Below are 14,902 nucleotides of genomic sequence, written 5' to 3' on the forward strand. Positions count from 1 at the left end.
GTCGGCGGCACGGGCCGGCACCTGCTCTCCTTCCGGAGCTTTGACCTGTGGCCCCGGTACGGCGTCCCCTGGGAGCTGCTCAGAAATGTCGATTCCCTGCCCCCGCCCCCACTCACCCCAGACCCGCTGCATCAGAAACGGGGGAAAGGGCCCGGCGGTCTGCGTCTTGACAAACCCTCCGGGGGGATTTCAATGATGGTAACATTTTGAGAACCAGTGATCTGTGGCCCAGGGGCTGAGCCCAGCCGGTCTGTTCTTCTACGTGACCTTGGCCTGAGAACGGTGCTTGTGGTTTTAAATGGTTGCGGGTTGGGGGCGGGGATCAAAAGGAGAATGCTATCTCATGATGCGACAGCGGTACGAAAGTCCGATCTCGCTGCCTGCGAAGGCAGATGCGTTGGGACACGGCCACGCTCCCTGCCGGCCACGCTCCCTGCTGGCGCGGTGTGCGTGGCTGCTCGGAGCCACAAAGGAAGAGCGTGGTTGCAGCACAGCGCAAAGCCCGAGACACCGATTATCTGGTCTTTCGCAACAACGTCAGCCAATCCCTGGTCCAGAGGAAGAAAGATGTGTAAATCTTTACCGGTGGGTGATTAGTAAAGGCCTGTTGTCATGCAGGCCTGGAGAGCTTGGCCTGGGGAGGCCAGAGAAGGCTTCCAGGGGTTGGTAACTCTTGAGCTGAGTCTTGAATCAGGAGTAGGAGTTTGCCTGGCAGACACAAACAGAACGTGCAAAGGCACTGAGGTAGAAGAGAGCCTCAGATGTTCTTAGAGCTGCGGGCATGCAGGATGCTGGTGTGCACAGGGTCAGACCCAGGTCGCGTGGGAGCAGAGGCCTGGAGGTCATCGGGGGCCTGGGGGTTGGCAGACCTTGGAAAACCTTGGCCGAGACCGTGAACTCCGCTGAGGGCAGTGGGGAGCCGGGGAGCGGCAGTGACTGATTAGGGCTGCAGAAAGAGCCCTGTGGTGGCTGTGTGGAGACCAGATCGGTGAGACAAGAGAGGCAGGGAGGCCAGGCGAGGCAGAGGCCGACCGGAATCCAGTGGCGGCCACGGGGATGGAGAAAATGGCATCGGGAGCGGGGATTGTCAGGTCATGCTCGGGACTGGGTGGCGGCCCCCCAGCAGGAGGTAGAACTGGGGAAGAATGTTCTGGGGGCAGCAGAAAGAAAGTTCAGGACCGGAGCTTCGTGGCCCTCCAGCGGCTCTCAGTGGCCAGCCCGTGGAACCGGGAAGGTGGCGAGAGAGCGGTCTCCCGGGCCAGGGCGTGGCCAGGCGGGCACGGGAGGGAAGGGGCAGGGTCGGCGTGGGGATGGGACGTGCAGTCCAGAGGGGCGGTTCTGGGTTTGGTCCTGGAGGCCGCTGGCCGTGAAGTGGCAGGAGGGAGGCCGAGGTGCTCGTGGGTCACCCCGCGAGCGGGAGGTCCCCCGGGGCTGATGGGGCTCAGGAGGCAGGGAAACTGTGACCTGGGACCAGAGGGTGGGGCTCAAGGTGAGCAGCCGGAGGGCGAGGGGCTGGGGGACGAGTGAGCATTGGGACACGGCCACCGGACGGAGGCACTCCGCGCCAGTCTGGGGTGGTGCGGACGGCACAGGGCGGGGGGTCGGGCCCAGACAGAACCCCTCCAGTCCTGTGACACGTAGAGCCGCCCCTCGTTCCCTCGTCCGTGTCTTTGCCCGTCACCCAGTGACCTAGGAACGCCGACGGGGTCGGCAGGTGGCGTGGTCCCGACCTCCCCAGGCGGAGCCCTTGAACTGGGGCGCAGGGCTGGGCGGGAGGGGAGCTCCTGCAGGGCCGCGTCCTGCCGCGGGTGGCCCCGGGACCTGGAGCTCCCCACCCCACCCCCCCTGTGCGGAATCGGGTCCTCTGACCCCGTGAGCGCCCGCCCCTCCACGGGCTGCCCTGTGTTTCAGTGTTTCATCAGGATCAGCGCGGCCTACGGCTCCACTAAGGACATCTCCGTGTACAGTGTGCTGGGTCTGCTGCCCTCCCAGATCTTCATCGTGGGCCGGCCCACCAAGAAGTACCAGGCCCAGTGCCAGGTGGGGGCGCCGGGCCGGGTGGGGGCGGTGTGGGCGGGGTCTGCCGTCCATTCAGTCGTTTTGTTCATTCCTTCATTTGCTGTTTCCACGCGCACCACGGGCACCTGTCCTGGGTCAGGCCCTGGTGCCGTCGGATGTCTCGTCATCCAGGCGGCAGTGCCCGTGGCAAGGGGCCTAATGGATGATGGGGGGCACAGGGTCGTGACCCCCCCCCCCCGGGGAGGAACAGAGACGACGGGGGCCAGGCTGCTTTGGAGGGTTCGAGGGAATTGTCCAGGAGGCTTGAGGTGGGAGGAGCATTTGTGACAGAGGTCGCCGCAAAAGTGAAGGTCAGGAGGTGACAGAGCAGGTGTTCCTCCCCCCCCCCCCCCCCGGGCGGGAGCAGGAGAGGGGGGCCCGCAGTGCCTGGCTGACGGCCCACGCCTCGGCGGGCTGGGACTTCGGGGGTGAGTCGTGATTCCTGCGGTCCCCAGGCTGCAGGGGGAAGGCCCGTCAGAGGAAGGGGGGAGGGAAGCAGGGGGAGGCGGTGGCCAGCGGGAAGGTGAAGGGCCCCAGAGTCACTTCGGAGGCAGGACGGAGGGACTGGACTTGGAAATGAACGGGCCAGAGGTGTGGGCTGAGCGGGAGCGAAGGCCAGGGGTGGCGCCTGGTTTCTGGGAGCGCGATCAGCTTGGGGGTGCTGTTCCGGGGACTGAGAGCAGGTTGGAGAAGGAGGGGTGGGGGGGAAGGTGACGACCCCTTTGGGGGCGTGGGTGCAGACGGGAGACGCTGACGCACACACGTGGCCCCTGGGGGCTTGCGTGCATGCAGACTCTAAGATTCTGCCTGTCAGGGCCCCGGTCCCGCTGAGGCTGCTGGTTCGCAGCCCCCTTCTGGGGGGGGGGGGGGGCGCGGGGCAAGGGCCTGACGACCCGGTGGGGGGGGTGAAGGGCAGGGAGGACAGCAGCGGGGCCAGCACCCGAGGGAGCTCCGCGGGGCGGAAGCCGGATGTGGCGCAGACTTGCGTTTGGGGATCTCAGCGGCAGGTGACGAGGACGGTGTGCCCCGCGGGTACAGAGGGACGAGCTCAGACCTTCAGAGCCGGGCGGGGAGCTCCCCGTCTCCCCGGCGACGATTTTGGCGGTGGGGGGGGGGGACCGGGTCACCGCCCCGCTGGCTGACGCCCGCCCCCTCCGCAGTTCCTGAGCGAGGGCTACGCGGCCCACCTGGCGACGCTGGAGGCCGGCCACCGCTCGCGCCCGAAGAAGAACAACTCGCGGATGGTGCTGCGCAAGGGCAGCTTCGGCCTGCACGCGCAGCCCGAGTTCCTGCGGAAGCGCAACCACCTGCGCAGGACCATGTCCGTGCAGCAGCCCCACCCGCCCGCCAACCCCAAGCCCGAGCGGGCCCAGAGCCAGCCCGAGTCCGACAAGGACCAGGAGCGGCCCCTGCCCGCGCTCAGCTGGGCGCGCGGGCCCCCCAAGTTCGAGTCGGTGCCCTGAGAGCCGGGCTGCGCGCAGAGGGCCGGGGCCGGGCGGGGGTGGGGGGTGCTGCTCCCCGAGACGGGCCGTTTCCTGCTTTTCCCCGCCCCCCGTGTGTGTCCAGCGGTGTCCGAGCAGAGCGGGGAGGGACCCTGCCGAAACCCGGGGAGGGGGCTCCCTGGGCCACGAGGGGGTGAGACCCCAGGGTCTCCGCAGCCGCGGCTGCCTCCCCGTGCGGGACCTGGGACCGCGAGCCCGTCAGGGGCGGTGTCCGTGGAGTCCTGGGGGGCAGGCCTGCCCCGAGCTGGCCGGTCTGACAGAGTCGACCACCTTTCTGGGGTCCACGCAGGCCCTAAAGGGAGAAGCCGCCAGACCGGGGATCAGCAGCCGCCGGCAGGTGCAGCCTCCCAGCGGCCTGGGGGACGGACAAGTGGCATCGTGCCGGCCCCCCCCCCCCCCCGCCGTGACATCCTGGGTCAGCCTCATGGGCCTGGCTTTCCTGTGGCAAAGTGGCCACTTTCTGGGAGGGAGGGGACCTCCCCCGGGGCTCCTCCTGTGTCCGCGTGTCTGTCCACGGCCCTTGCGGGGGTGGGGGGGGGTGGCGGGGTCTGGTGCTGACGGTCTGTCCTTCTGCGGCTGTCCATTGTCCCCGTCTTGTCCTCGGTATTCCTGCCGTTCACCCGCGGCCCGAGAGGACGGCCATTCCTCTTCCCGGGGTCCTGCCTGGGGCCCTCCCTGGGGAGGCTGCGGCCCTGGGCGCTGGCCCTGCTGGGCTGGCTGAGATCCCTTGAGCCCCTCGTCACCCTCTCTGGGCCCTGGCTTCCTTACGGAATTGGAAGGTCCCCCCGGCTGAGACTGGTGCGCGGTTTCTGACTCCTGGGCTGTCTTCTGTCTTGCACTTCTGTGCCCTGGGGTTTCTGGGCCTCAGAGCCCCTCAGACCACCCCGGCTCCACCTTCCACACTGTCTGAGAGAGGGGCTCTGGGGGGGCCCTCACTGTCGCCCCACCGCTTGGGGAGGGAGGGGGATGGGAAGGGGTCCCGGCTCCGTGAGGCAGTGTGCTTTGCACTGATGCCCAAACCAAAACCACGTGTCCCGGCAGCAGGGACACCCCCCACCCCGGGGGCCGGGCTCGCCCTCCCCAGCGCTGCTCACGCTGACTCTGTTTTGGCTCCTGGAGGGCATAGAGCTGAGATCCCAGCGTTCGGGGGGCGCGTGTCATTTTGGCTCAAAAACTGTTGTACTTTTCCCTTCCGCCTGCCACTCAGCTTGGTTTGGGACCCACGCCCTCCTCCTGTGCCGTCCCTTGAGGTCGGCAGGGCTCTCCTGCAGCCCAGCCCAGGCCCACACCCGCCCCGGCCTGCTTCGGAGCCCCTGAGGCTGGCCCAGCTCCTCCAGGCGGGGCTGTGCCCGAGTCCAGGCACCTGCGTGGGCCCGTGTCGCTTCTGCTCCGTGTCTACCTCTCGCGGCTCCCGTGTGGCCAGCGTCCTCCCCGCAGCGGCTGCTGTGACCTGCCCAGCAGACCTGCTGGGGCTGGAGGGGTCCGGGCTCCCGGCCCCCACCCTGCTCTCTCCAGTGTGCGGCACCCCCCTCCCCCAGCCCTGCGGCTCCCCTGTAGGCAGGGGCAGGTACCCTGGGGGTGTCCTCTCCAGCCCTGGCTCCTGGGTTCCCAGGTGCCCATCCCTCCTTCCACACTTGGTTGTCGGGGCTCCCCAGAAGGTACGAGGTCGTAGGCACAGCTACTCCCACCCCAGGCCTTCCTGTCCTTCCTGAAATCTATCCTGCGTTGAAGTCGGGCGGACTTACTCTGATTCTCTGAGGCTCCGCCATCCCCTTTCCTTCCAGAAGCCCCTGCCGTCAGTCTCCACTGATAAATTAGTGGAGTTATGTCTTCCCGAGTTAGGTTCCCTCTGCCCTGTGAGCCCCAGGCTGGGAGTGAGAGACACAAAGAGAGAACACCAGGACCCTGGGGAGTTTGGAGTCCCAGTGAGCAGGGTACTGTGGCTGGGGATCTGGGGTTCTGCAGGTGCTGTGGTTTTGGGGGTCCAGGGTTCTGGGAGGTGCCATGGTTCTGGGGGGGTGCTGGGGATCCCGTGGTTCTGGGGGTGCTGGAGTTCTGGGGATGCTGGGACTCTGGGGGTGCCGTGGTTCTGGAGGTCTGGGGTTCTGGGGGTGCAGAGTTCTGAGGCTGCTGGGGTTCTGGGGTTCTGGGGGTGCTGTGATTATGGGGGTCCGGAGCTGGGATGTGGGGCCCGGCAGGAGGCCACCCCTTCTCCTTTGTGGAACCGGACGACTCACACCTGCGATTGGGGAGATGAAAGGCGGCGTCCTGAGCCCGCCTCTCGGGTTAGTGGGCGTGTGCGCATGCGCGCGAGCGCCCCTCCGCCTTGGCGTTGGTTAACGCGCGCTCCCCGACGAGTGGTTTGTGCGGTTTTGTCCGTGCGCTGAAGTTGGAGGGAGACGAGCAGGCTGCGTTGTTCCGCCTGGCTGTTTCCCAGAGAACCCTTCCGGTCCCCGGTGCGCCCTCTCCCGGGACCAGGAGCATCCTTCTTCCCGCCTGATCAGAGCTCCTCGTTTCTCGCGTGGCATGTTTGTTCTTCCCTGTCTGGTGGCCGTCCCTGTCGGAGGGCCTGCCTGCCGCCCTCCCCCGCGCCCGCCCCAAGGGGGTCCCGGGGGCCTACCTTTCTGGCTTCGTGGGGTTTTCCTGAAGATCTCGACCTGCCCTTGGGCTCCACAAAACGTGCGTTTAAAAAAGTGGACCGTTTTTATGCACTTGGGCGGACGGCCCTCCTGTCTGGGTGCTGGGCCACAGAAACCACGTCTGAACCCCGTATTCCAAAGAGGTTACGGGGGCGTGGGTCCCTGGAAGGAGGGGAGGCTGGATCTCCTGGCTTTTTGAACTGTTTTTACCACTTTGGAGCCCCTGGTCTGCACCCTGGGAGTGTCCTACAGGCAAAACAGGGCGTGCATCTTTAAATGAAAGCCAGAGGCCTGAGCAGGCGGCTCTGGTTTCCCGTGGACACCCTCCCTAAGCATGGGCACAGCCCCGCTGGGGGGGGGGGGCCCTAGCTGGAAAGGAGCCTCAAGGCTGGACCCCGCCTTAAATAACCAGCTTCCCCGCCGAATCCCCCGAGTCTGGGCACCAAGTGCTCTAGAAACCTGTTCTCTGGCTCAGCCAAAACACGCAACCCCTCGCTCCTTCCCCTCCCTCTGGGCTTGGGGGAACCTTAAAAATCACAGCTGGGGTTAAGTCCACGCAGGGAGGCCCGGCCGGGGCCTGCTCTTCCCGTGGAGGAACCCACCAGGGTGGCCGGTGGGGGGGGGGGGGGGAGTAGAGTCACCGAGGAGGGGCAGGACGTCTCACCCCTGGGGACCTCCACCCTCGAACCCCTGTCGTCTGTTTACTCCGAGGTGGCAGCCCGTCCCGTCTTGTCCGTGGTCCGACTGTTCCTAAATGTGTGACTCTCAGTATTGCCAGTGGCAGCCGGTTCTGTGGTGAAAAAGGTTTATTCCCTTCCTCACGGCTGCCTTGTACAAAATCCGTTAGAAAAGGAAATGTAAAATATCAGATTTCTAAAGCGACAAACACAGCACTACGGGGTTAAAAGATTTTTACTACTGGTCTTGATTTTGACGTGAGCTGGTTTTTAACTCTTGAACGTTGTCACTGAAATAAAAACCTGATTTGCCTTTAAAGTGTGCTTTGTTCTGAGCGGAGCGGGGAAGCCTTCCCTGTGCGGGGTGTCTTCTCCCTGAGCTGGGGGCCGGCCGCTAGGAGCGGGAGGCGAGGGGAGCGGAGCCCGGCCCCAAAGCAGACCCATCGCCCGGAGTGGGGGTGCGCTCGCACAAACACGTGGGGGTGTATACGTGTGCGTGCAAGTGGACGTGTGTGCGTGCACGGCTGTGTTCACGCATGTATGCGTGCACTCGTGCACGTAGGTGTGTGCGCACGGGCACGGGCACATAGAGGGTGTGTGTGCCTGTGTGGTTGTGCGTGCACACGTGTCTGTGCATGCGCGTGAGTAACAGAACAGATGTCAGACGCAGAAGTGGTCTTTATTATGAAAAAGCGGTGTTATCCGGGGAAGTCACACGCGGGTTTCTTTCTAATAAAATGACACAGCAGATTTCTGAGATAACTGGCCAAGCGCAGAAGTCGCTAGTCAACAGTGCTGCCCGTCCCTGCACAACCCCGGTCCCCGTGCTGAGCATAAATAGCTATCCGCGGGCCCAGGCTCTCGGGGCCAGGAATCTCTTCCCCCATCCCTCCCTGCAGGGCTGTTGTGGGGGCAGAAGAGACGGCGGCTGGGCTCCCCAGAGCCTGGGCACGATCCCTCGGGTCCCACCCTTGGGTCCCCAGTCCCTTCTGGTGCCTCCGCCCTCACGTTGGAGAGGACACAGCCACGTGGCCTAAGTGCAGGTGAGTTCCGAGCCCAAAAGGGGAGTAGAGTGAAACCCCCCCCCCCACCTCCATCCCCCTGGTCACTCTCAGGCTGGGCCAGGTGGCCACTGGCAGAACCACGTGTGGCCCCGGGGGAGTCCCCACCCGGGGCCTCCTTGGGCGCTCGTGGGGCTGCGTGGATCCCGCTGTGAGGTCGTGGTGTCTGCCGTGGCTTGCCTCCTGCAGTGCAGAGCCCCCTGCGTGCCCCTAGCTGGGCTCAGAGCGGGGGCAGGTTCCCCAGAACGAGGGGATGGACGGGGGCTCGCCGAGGGCCCGGCGTGCCCGGCTGGGGACGCGGTCAGTGAGGTTGGCTGGCTCTAGGCAGGTGGGCTAGACCTGCATGCTTCCTACGCTGCTGGGCCCATCCGCTCTTCAGGATTTTCCAGAAAAGACTATGTTCTTCCACACATTCGTGGTGAGGAAGAGGAGGAGGAGGAGGAGGAGGAGGAGGAGGAGGAACCTAGAGAAAAGGCTCGGGAGGCGGGCGTCACCTGGAGGCGCTGTCCTCAGTCACGGATGAGAGAAACGGTCATGGTCATGTCACCGCTGGAGACAGGAGGGCGGGAGGGACTGGTGTCACCTGTAGGAGGGGCCCTACCACCCCGCAGTCAGAGCTGGCTGGGCCCCGCCCCAGAGCCCACCCGGGCCCTTGTATGAATGGGGAACAGGCCCCAAGTTAGGGGGGCTGCAGACCGAGGCCCCGCCTCCAGAGGGTCCTGGGCAGTCAGGCCAGACGCTCCAGAGTGGCCATGGGCCTTTTCCTAATCCCATGGGCAGGCAGGCGCAGGGGAGCCATGGGGAGTGCTGGGGGAAGGGCAGGTCTTCCGGAAACCAGGTGCCTGGCCTGGTGGGGTTCCCGGGGGGCCGTTCACATCCAGGATGCGTTCCAGACACCATCCTGATCTATGTTTTCTGCCCCCTCGTGTTGCACGTGAGCAGCCTGAGGCTCAGAGAGGGCCGGGGACGGGCCGGGGTCACACAACAGGTCAGAGCCCGAGTCGGAGAGGTGTAAAAACGTGGCAGGACTCAAGGAGCACGGGACCCCCCCCTCAGCTCTTCCGTTTTGAAGCATGACCCGCCAGCTCACCTCTCTTCAGCCACAATGGCCTCGTCCAGCTGCCGGGACAGCTTCTGGAGGTGCTGAAGTCCCGCTCCCACAGGCTCCGGGTCACTGTCAGACTCACTGAAAGGAGGAAAGCCGCAGCAGCGACTGGCGGAAATGTGCAGCACGAGGCCCTCCCGCCCGGTGCTGGGCCGGGTGCGCGCAGGCCCAGAGACACCCCGAGGGGGCCGGGAGCACCTTGTCTGGGCCCTCCCTGCCCTCCAGGAGGTGACAGCCCACGCGACTTGGAGCACCTGGCAGAGAACACGTGGCTCAGGGCCCATCAGGTCCAGGGCCGGGGACCCTGCACAGGTGAGCCCTGCGGTTCCCCCTCGTCAGGGGTAGAGTTGGGTCAGGACACAGATGCCCCCGGAGAGCCCCAGGAGGGGGTCAGAAGCCGCTGGGGCCCAGCTAGTGATCTGGGGGCAAGGCACCCCTCCTCTTACCTGGGGGAGCACAGGGGCTCCGTTGAGGAGTAGGGGCTCCGGAAGGTGGGCTCCCTCCGGGAGCGCCACTGTGGGTGGGCGCGGGGGCCCACGTGCCCAGAGAGTCGGTGACAGGGTCTCTCCCGCGGGCCCAGGGCTGAGGAGGCTGGGGCGGCTCCACACAGCCGGGGGCTCTTCTGGCCCGGGGTGTGAGCGGGGGGACGACTGCCCGTCTGTGCCCCTCTCCTCCTCTTCCTGGCCTTCACCTGGGTCCCCACCAGCCACTTGGTGCCGCTCTGGCAGGACTCCTGGATTCTCTGGGACGGGACCACGGAAGGTGAGCGCAAAGCCAAGGACGAGCTCCTGCAGAGTCTCCAGGCCCCTCCCGCCCCTCAGTGCCCCAGCCGCGCAAATACAGACAGCTCAGAGCCCCAGGGGTGAGGGGGGTGAGGGGGGTGAGGGGGGTGCGTGGGTTCCTGAGAAGCGAGTCCGCTGCGGGGAGCCAGCTCAGGGCCACCCAGGACACCGGTGCGGCGGTCAGCAGCCCAACCAGCGGCTTATGGAGTCCACGCTCGTTTCGGGACACGGAAAGACCCTGGCGCCCCCTGGAAGGCCCCCCAGGACCTGCCTCGGGTCTCACTAAGTCGCCCTCCACACTGGTGCGGATTCAAGCGGCAGCTCTCCCGACACTCGACGGCTCAAAGCCCCTCTGGGTTCCTCACGGCCTGGGGTGGGGGTGGGGGGCAGGCCCTAGCTCCTGGGCGCCTCCCACTGGCTGGGGCGGCTGTGCTGGCTCCTCGAGGCCAGAATGTCGGCCCAGGCAAACCAGAGGCCAGAGGCCGGGACGAGTTACGTTTGGTGAGGTATGTGGCCGCGGGCCCACCTGTGTTTCTGTGATCCCTTCGGGACAAAGGGGGCCCCAGGACTCCTAGTCGGGGACTGACTTTCGGCTCAGAGACCCCAGAACAGAGCGTCTGTAAACAGGTTCAGATTCCCAGCCTGACACCAAGGGGGTACCCGCACCCCTTCTCTCCTCAGAGGCTTTCGCTCGCCATGACGTCGGTCCTTTCCGGGGGACACCTGCCCCCATTTTCGGGTTGGAGGACCCGTTCACCTGCAAGGCCCCAGGCACCTCACGCCTGCCCACGTGGCATCTTTGTGCCCACACGTGTCGTCTGACACAAATCCTCGCACACCTACCTTCTGAGCACCTCTGGAGGTTCACGCCTCTGCCAGGCCAGGCCCCCAGGCCCCCCGGTGGCGAATGCTTCTCATCCCCTTTCCACCAGGCAGCCGGGGAACAAGCTCTAAAATGCTCCTCGGACTGGATTCCCACCAGGTTGAAAATCCTCCCCACTGGCCCCCGGTGGCTCTTGGGAGAGTCTAACCGAACACCCTCGGCACGCGGCACGCCTGCCCTTCCCCTCCTGGCTCCCTGTCCTCTGGCCACCCAGACCACGCTCCCTCCGCTCTGGATCTGGACCCACGCCATCTCGCCCTACGCTCTCCTCCCACTTCCTTCTCCCTTCCTGGGCGATTCCGCGGGGTGGCCTCCCCTGCAAGCCTCGCTGTGTTTGCTGTGTCCCCGTGATGCCCATGCTCGCTACGCTGTGACACCACAGCTCTAGCGTCTTATACTGCGAGGCTCCGCTTGGCCTCCAGGACGCCCTTCCCATCCGTTCGTCCCACGGCTGGTTGAGGGCAGGAGACACAGCGAGGACACACCAAAGTCCCCGTCTTGGTGGGGTGGGCCTCCTCAGGGGCCCCTTGAAGGCACCGGCTGCGGGCACCGAGGAAGCCCTGGGTTAAGGGCCCTGGGTTAAGGCATTACCTGGGACACGGAGCCCAAGGCGTTCTTCGCTGAGCGAGCTGCAGCCTGGAGGCCCTGCTGCGCCGGCTCTGGGTTCTCCAGGCGTTTCCAGGAGGGCCCCGCCCCGAGGTTGCGGCTGACTGCCCTCAGGGGCAGCCTCCTTTGGAAGTGTCTGCACAGGGAGCCCAGGGCCCCGCAGGAGGGCTCCGGATGGCCGCCAGCAGTCTGCTCCGCCTCCTTCTCCGCCAGCTGTTCCCGCTCCTGGAGCGGCCCCCGACGCACGGAGACCCCCACGCCGGGCCACTTAGAAGCCATCTGCCCGGTCGGGAGTCTGCTCAGCCCACCAGATCCTGGGGAGGAGGTCACAAGCAGGTCAGCAAGCCATCCCCTCTCCCCCTCCCAGGCTCCACGGAGACACAGGTCGCCAGGGCTGGGCGTGGGGGCACGTGGCAGCGGTGGGTGTGGGAAGGGAGCTGCTTCCCGGAGGAGGGGTCAGCGCTTCCCGCGGTCCCTGGCGGCCACTGTCCGCAACAGCTGCGTGTCCATCTTCCCACCCAGCCCTCCCAGCTCTCTGCCTCAGGCGGGAGGGAAGCAAGGGTCAGGACGGGGCCTCGCCGAGCCTCGCCTGGCCAGGGCCCCATCCGGGGCCCTCTCCCGTCGCCCAGAGCCCCCCGATTTGCAGCTCGCAGTCCCCAGACGCCTCCACTTGCGTGCCCATCCTGACTGGCACACCCGCCCCACCCCCACGCTCCGCCCAGGTCCCGTCGGAACAGAAGGGCCCCCGGGCCCCCGGGCCCCGAACTGCGCTCACCCGGCAGCCCCCGGCGCAGGCCGTAGCCCCGAGCAGCCGCTCCGCGCCCACCCGGCGGGTTTGAAACTCCGCGCGGGTCCGCCCCCTGGCCGGCCCTCGAAGCTGATTGGCCGCGTCCCCGCAGCGCTGCCGCGCCCGGGATCCGATTGGCCCGCGCTCTAGCGGCGGGAATGCTGCCCTCCGATTGGCTGGCCGCCCCATTCGTGCTGGGGCCGCGGCCGGGCGGGCGCAGCCGGGCGCCGCCCCTTTGTCTCCGCGGTCTGCGCCCCGCCGCGCGGCCAAGCGGGTTCGGTCGGGAGGCGCGGGGCCGGGAGCTCGGCCGCGCCCTGCGGCCGTGGGTCTCAGACACTGCCTCTGTGTCCCCACGCTCGGCACCCACACTCTGGACCGTGGAAGATCCTGGGGACGGGGACAGACCAGGGTACACCTCCCGGTCCTCCTGCGACGAGGCCGCCTCCCGTCTCCAGCGGGGCATCCAAACCTCGCCCTTTGGAAAGCCCTCTCCCACTTTCTGGAGACCCCAGGGCAGCCCGGCCCGCGCCCCTCTCGGGTCCCTTGCTGCAGACCTCACCGGGCCCCCCTCTCTGGCGGGGTCTCCGCCGGTGGGTTCCTTGTGGCTCTGCCCTTCACTGCGACACGGCTGGGTGACCCCACCCACTCCTCTCTGCTAGGGAGGTTGCACGCACCAGGTGCTGCTGTGCTAAATCCTTTTATGATGAACTCGCTGGGCCCCGATGGCAGCCTAGCAGATGGGGAAACCGCTGTCCGGAGAGGTTGGGTCGGGCCCCAGTTCCCTCAGTTAGTAGGTGGCGGGATTCCCACTGTCCGGGACCCGGGTCCAGGCGCGTGGGGAGAGACGGGCGTCAATGAGCCGCATCATCAATAATCCAAGAAAATTATGACACCAACATCGTGTCATTTAGAGCTCGTGCCTGAAGGATGAGCTAAGGGAGCCAAGAATGTTTGAGCGTGTGGGGGGGGAGGGGGGGGGGACCAGCGCGCGCGGTCGGTCGCCGGGTCACACACACAGACGTGCAACCGAAACTGGTTTCCTGAAACAATGCTGGGCTCTGTGTGACCTGCTTTGATTTGTTAATTTGCTACTTTGTCGTTTAAGAACGCCACTGGCAGCTGGCGACGGGGCTCCGGGCTCTGCTCCCCTTCGCCGGTTCCCCGAGCTGGATCATTGCCGGCTCAGGACAGTTGTGTGTGTTGGTCATATTTAGGAGGTTTAATTCACGCCCCTTTCCGGTGAAAGACAGGGGGGAGCAAGCGTGGTGATTCTTAGGAAAACTACGCCACACGGGTGGGAGAGACTCGGTGCAGGAGAAACACCTAGAAACAGTCTCTCGGGCTAGACCCGCTCTCGTCACACCTGTCCGAGCCGGTGACAGTGCCCCTCGTGTCCCGGGCGTCAGAGGACAGCTCACACTGGTCCAGCACTTAGCTCGCACGCTGGGCACATTTCCTGTCTTCACCCTTCCTTCCTCAGCCCTCCAGTCTGAAGTTGGGGCTATTTCCGTCCCCGTTACAGACGACACAGACCCACAAGGATGAAGTGTCTGCTGGGGACAGAGGGACAGTCGGCGCTGGAACCGAAGCCCTTGGATGTCTGGCTTTAAAGCCTGAATGCTTAACCCTGGGACACGTGACCTCCCGGAGGCTCCGGAGAGCCTCGGTGACCGCCGACCAGACCCTCCCCTTCCCTGCCCTCGGGGGCTCGGAACAGCTCCCGGCAGCCCGGGTGCTGGAGTGCAGTCGCCATGGCGACGAGGGAAGGAGGAAGAAACGTTTTCTTCTGAATGAGGAGGCTCCCTCTTGCCTTGCAGGGGGTTGGTGGGGAGAGGGGGTGGGAGGGGGAGGATGTGCTGAGGGGAGCAGGCTCCTGGTGCAGGGGTGGCGGGGACAGGGGTCCCTGCTCCTCTCTGTAAGGAGAGAACGCTGTCAGTTGTCCCAGGCGGAGGCTTTCTGGGGTCCAGCCCCACCCTGGCCTCTGTTGGGGAGGAGGGTGGATGCTGAGGGGGAGCTCCAGCCTGCCCCGTCGTGGGGGCTCCACCGTCCTGGCGGCTTCCCCTTCCGACAGCAGAAATTCTACCCGCTTCCTTGGCCTATGGAATGGCCAGTGCAAACTCCCAGGAATGTGACCTGCGGCGGTGGGGGACAAGGCGCCCCACATGAGCTGGGGGCAGGTGGTGCTTTCGCTGAGGAACCAGGGGACGACAGAGTGCAGGGATGAGGCGTTCCCACGGAGGGGTCCGCGAAGGCTGGTGTTGGGAGGCCAGAGAACAGGACAGAGGAGGCCAGGGTGACTCCAGAGGGTGCCCTCCCCCCCCCACCCCTCCCTATAGTGGCCGGAGGCAGGGGCCGCCCCACCATGCAGCCTAGGAGGTTGGGGCGCCTCCTGAGGGCAGTGGAAAGCAGCTGCTGGATTTTCAGAGGGGGTGGGGTTAGGGTTGCCTCTAAATGAAGTCCATTAGGAGGTTAGTTTGGGGGACAAGGGGTGGCTGGAAGCCGTGGCCTGAGCCCCTCCCGGCTTGATTGATCTTGGGCATCAGCCTCATCAACCTCCCTCACCCCCGCCTCTCAGCTCCGCCCCAGCCACCAGTGACTTCTACCCTCCACACCCGGAGCCGAGCCATCGTCAGTGGGACGTGAGGGGACCCGTTTCTTATCACTGGCAGGAAAGTGCCGGACGTTAAGTCTAGTATCACGAGTACTTAGAATGCAAACACCCACGTAACCGTCGGGAGGAAGAAACAGCATGCCAGGACCCCGGAAGCGCGGCTCCCACCCCACCCGGCGCGCCCCCCTCCC

General features: G+C 65.9%; 2 protein-coding genes across 8 annotated transcripts in view; one reads left to right on the forward strand and one right to left on the reverse strand.

The window, feature by feature from the left end:
- The window catches only part of PITPNM3 (PITPNM family member 3), a 70,575-nt gene extending 64,987 nt beyond the window's left edge, over positions 1 to 5,588 (forward strand). For 4 of the 6 annotated variants that reach the window (XM_047831737.1, XM_047831736.1, XM_047831738.1 and 1 more), the window contains 2 exons: positions 1,912 to 2,040; positions 3,219 to 5,588. In XM_047831737.1, coding sequence (XP_047687693.1) covers positions 1,912 to 2,040; positions 3,219 to 3,521 — 432 coding nt within the window. In that variant the 3' untranslated portion in view covers positions 3,522 to 5,588. Of the gene's footprint in view, positions 1 to 1,911; positions 2,041 to 3,218 lie in introns of those variants that run through there. The other 2 variants (XM_047831740.1, XR_007146678.1) reach the window with 2 other exon arrangements.
- Positions 5,589 to 7,536: 1,948 nt separating this feature from the next.
- On the reverse strand, positions 7,537 to 12,170 carry PIMREG (PICALM interacting mitotic regulator). 2 transcript variants are annotated; one of them, XM_047831610.1, is made up of 5 exons: positions 12,089 to 12,170; positions 11,299 to 11,627; positions 9,489 to 9,784; positions 9,028 to 9,123; positions 7,537 to 8,486 (listed from the first exon to the last, which is right to left on the reverse strand). In XM_047831610.1, the coding sequence occupies exons 2-5, from the start codon at positions 11,590 to 11,592 to the stop codon at positions 8,447 to 8,449; spliced, it is 726 nt and encodes a 241-aa protein (XP_047687566.1). In that variant the 5' UTR covers positions 11,593 to 11,627; positions 12,089 to 12,170; the 3' UTR covers positions 7,537 to 8,446. The 2 variants fall into 2 exon arrangements, with proteins under 2 accessions (XP_047687566.1, XP_047687565.1); XM_047831609.1 differs by having other exon boundaries at positions 7,537 to 8,534.
- Between the last annotated feature and the right edge of the window lie 2,732 nt (positions 12,171 to 14,902).

The sequence above is a fragment of the Prionailurus viverrinus genome, chromosome E1 (assembly GCF_022837055.1).
Source record: "Prionailurus viverrinus isolate Anna chromosome E1, UM_Priviv_1.0, whole genome shotgun sequence".
Lineage (NCBI taxonomy): Eukaryota > Metazoa > Chordata > Mammalia > Carnivora > Felidae > Prionailurus > Prionailurus viverrinus.

Bases quoted from the DNA above. Each gene is read 5' to 3' on its own strand.
- PIMREG (XM_047831609.1), bottom strand. From the start codon at position 11,592: ATGGCTTCTAAGTGGCCCGGCGTGGGGGTCTCCGTGCGTCGGGGGCCG. The intron at 9,124-9,488 runs GTAAGAGGAGGG...TCCTCCTTTCAG, and splicing joins GAGCCCCTGTGCTCCCCCAG to TGAGTCTGACAGTGACCCGG. The intron at 8,535-9,027 runs GTGAGCTGGCGG...GCGGGGTGGTAG, and splicing joins GCCATTGTGGCTGAAGAGAG to GGCCCCTCCTACAGGTGACA.